Source organism: Schistocerca cancellata, chromosome 9 (genome assembly GCF_023864275.1).
Source record: "Schistocerca cancellata isolate TAMUIC-IGC-003103 chromosome 9, iqSchCanc2.1, whole genome shotgun sequence".
Classification (NCBI taxonomy): Eukaryota; Metazoa; Arthropoda; class Insecta; order Orthoptera; family Acrididae; genus Schistocerca; species Schistocerca cancellata.
Window position 1 is genome coordinate 325,318,326 of NC_064634.1, and position 2,653 is coordinate 325,320,978.

The following is a 2,653-nucleotide window of genomic DNA, read 5'->3' on the forward strand; positions in this document are numbered from 1 at the left end:
ATTACATGTCTTTGAGATGGACTCTCTGCAGGATGATTACGTCTTTGACTTAAAATTATATTATAATGATTTCTTACACACTCTTGCGCCATTTTGAAATCTTATCAAGGTCTGACTGAATATTTGTGCAGCTTTGCTCAGACAACATTGAAGATAACTGTATCAACTGCAAAATGTCTGAGGTTACTATTAAAACTCTCTGCAATGTCAGTAATACACATTATGTGCTTCCCTGAAGCACACTGAAGTTATATCCACATCGGTCGACGACTCTAAATTCTATTCACCGAGAGCTGGGACGAAACATAAACAGGGTCACGTGAGCGACTACCCTCGTTTCCAGAGAAAGCATTCGGTGTTCACATGATACATAGGGGTGTGGAAAATCCTTGGCACACACTTTGCAGCTGGCGGCGTTTGGCTGGCTGCCGAGCTGTCACAGCAGTCTGTGAGAAGCCTGGGCAACAATGTACGAAATAAATTTAACAATAATGTTAAAATAATGTTAAAATGAGTTCATTCTGTCGAAGCAGATTTATTTTCATTCAGGTTTCTAACAAAACGCTCCATTCAAACACAATTAATTGTTAATTTTAATAACAATACCAGTAACAATAATGATAAAGGACGAAACAAGATTCACTCTGTCGAACTTGAACTGTTTTCATTGAGGTTTTTAACAAACCGCCTCTCTCTCTCTATAATGCATTCTAATTTCCACATTTAAGTTTCCACTTTTTCTACGACATGGAGAACGCAATTGTTCCAATCCTCTGCAGCCACTGTTCTTACTGCTTCTTCTAGGAGTACTTCCGGCATAGACTTTGATTCTGGCCCACACTAACTTGATGACGTTTAATTCACAGAGGCACAGAGGAATTCTGAGAACAGTTTTCCCTGCATTCTTCGCCATTTCGTCTATTGCGTATTCGTTGTGTGCTGTACTTTGATTTTTAACTAAATCTTAAAGTTCTTTCTTCAATATACAGTCTTCGAAATCGATGTTTTTAGATTTTAGCCACTCTGATATTTCGTGCTTATTGGAATTCGCATTGAGAACTTTTTCTTTTCTCCGAGAATGGTACAGGGCATTATCAAGAACAATAACTGCATTTTCCTGAAGCCAAGGAAGAACATCTTGAAACCACTTCTCGAAGGTTTCAGCGCACATCTCCTCATGATAATCTCCACTTTTCTTGGATTCGAAAGTCCACAAACATCCTTCAATGAACCCTGCTTTGCTGCCAATGTGTGCGATAATCAGACATTTCCAGCAGGCCGGGGTGGCGGAGCGGTTATAGGCGCTACAGTCTGGAACCGCGCGGCAGCTATGGTCACAGGTTCGAATCCTGCCTCGGGCATGGATGTGTGTGATGTCCTTAGGTTAGTTAGGTTTAAGTAGTTCTAAGTTCTAGGGGACTGATGACCTCAGAAGTTAAGTCCCATACTGCTCAGAGCCATCTGAATCAGACGTTTCCCTTTACCTGATGGGCCCTTGCTTCTGGTGGATACTCCGGACAGAAACGCTTGTTTTGAGAAATTTATGGTGTCATCTACCCAGACATAACTTCGGATATGTCCTGCTTCCAAATAGTAAATGGGTCTGCCTTCATCTCTCAACCGTTTAATGGTTCGAAGATAACGCCGCCTCCATAAAATGATGTCATCCCTGTCTATTAGCATGCTATTGCACCCACGCCGGACATATTTGAAATTCATTTCTCTCAATAACTTATAAAATGTAATTCTCAGAAAATTGTCCAGATCTGCATCTTCGTTCACGACTGTAAGCACTTTGCAAATTGTTGGTAATTCGTTACGGAAAAAAAAAATTCGTGTACTTTCCTTTGTAACGCATTTCTATCGAAGTCATCACCACTTTCAGAAAGTTTCTGTCGTAATTTTCCTTTCTTGGGAGACTTCATAGAGTGTGTGGCCTTGTACTCACTTATCATACGATACACTGAAGAACGCCCAACACCTGTAGCTGCAGCTGTTTTCGAAACAATGTCACTCATCGACTGCTCTGGATGTAATAGTTCTGTTTTATACACATTAAGCACAATGTGCTTCTCAGAAGAACTTAATGATTTCTTCTTTGCTCGCTTCTTTGGTGGACTCAGAAATGAGACGTCGACCTCGCTCGCTGAATCCGTGGATGACATAATGAGGACAGCCGTATGTGATGCTAATGAAATAAGTGAATATATAAAATAAGAAACCATGCGATGCTATTGGATGCGCACATAAACAGTGAATGCTCAGTGTGACTACAAACACATATAGTTACTCTAATAATCGACAACTGGTCTTTCAAGCGTCTTTACAGATGAACTTAAGATATCCTGAAATCGCCGCTGTACAACACCCACTAACGAGCTCACACCTGCAACTGAGATGGCCACGCCGTGCCTGCAAACCGCACAATGCATGGCTCATAAAGGACAAACGGTTGCACCCATCGCATTTGGACAGACTACAAAATTAAATTCAAACTTTTCTGAACCTTTTCTCACTTACACGCCCCACAAAAATATTTAAAGGGGAAAAGTTTGTCGCTTACTATATTTCGGATGATCATTTGGTAAAAGTTCTGCATCAGACGTGAGATTTTAATTTATTTCTTCACTATTACTGACTCTATTGAGCAGAA

At 40.6% G+C, this 2,653-nt stretch overlaps 1 protein-coding gene across 1 annotated transcript; it reads right to left on the reverse strand.

Moving 5' to 3' along the window:
* Window positions 1-964: 964 nt before the first annotated feature.
* On the reverse strand, window positions 965-1,683 carry LOC126101394 (uncharacterized). The gene is made up of 2 exons (XM_049912058.1): window positions 1,485-1,683; window positions 965-1,221 (listed from the first exon to the last, which is right to left on the reverse strand). Exons 1-2 carry the CDS (start codon window positions 1,681-1,683, stop codon window positions 965-967), a joined length of 456 nt encoding a protein of 151 aa, XP_049768015.1.
* Window positions 1,684-2,653: the final 970 nt, after the last annotated feature.

Coding starts and splice junctions, on each gene's coding strand:
- LOC126101394 (XM_049912058.1), bottom strand. CDS start 1,683: ATGCTAATAGACAGGGATGACATCATTTTATGGAGGCGGCGTTATCTT. Junction 1,222..1,484: donor CAGAAGCAAGGGCCCATCAG/GTAAAGGGAAAC, acceptor GGTTCATTGAAG/GATGTTTGTGGACTTTCGAA.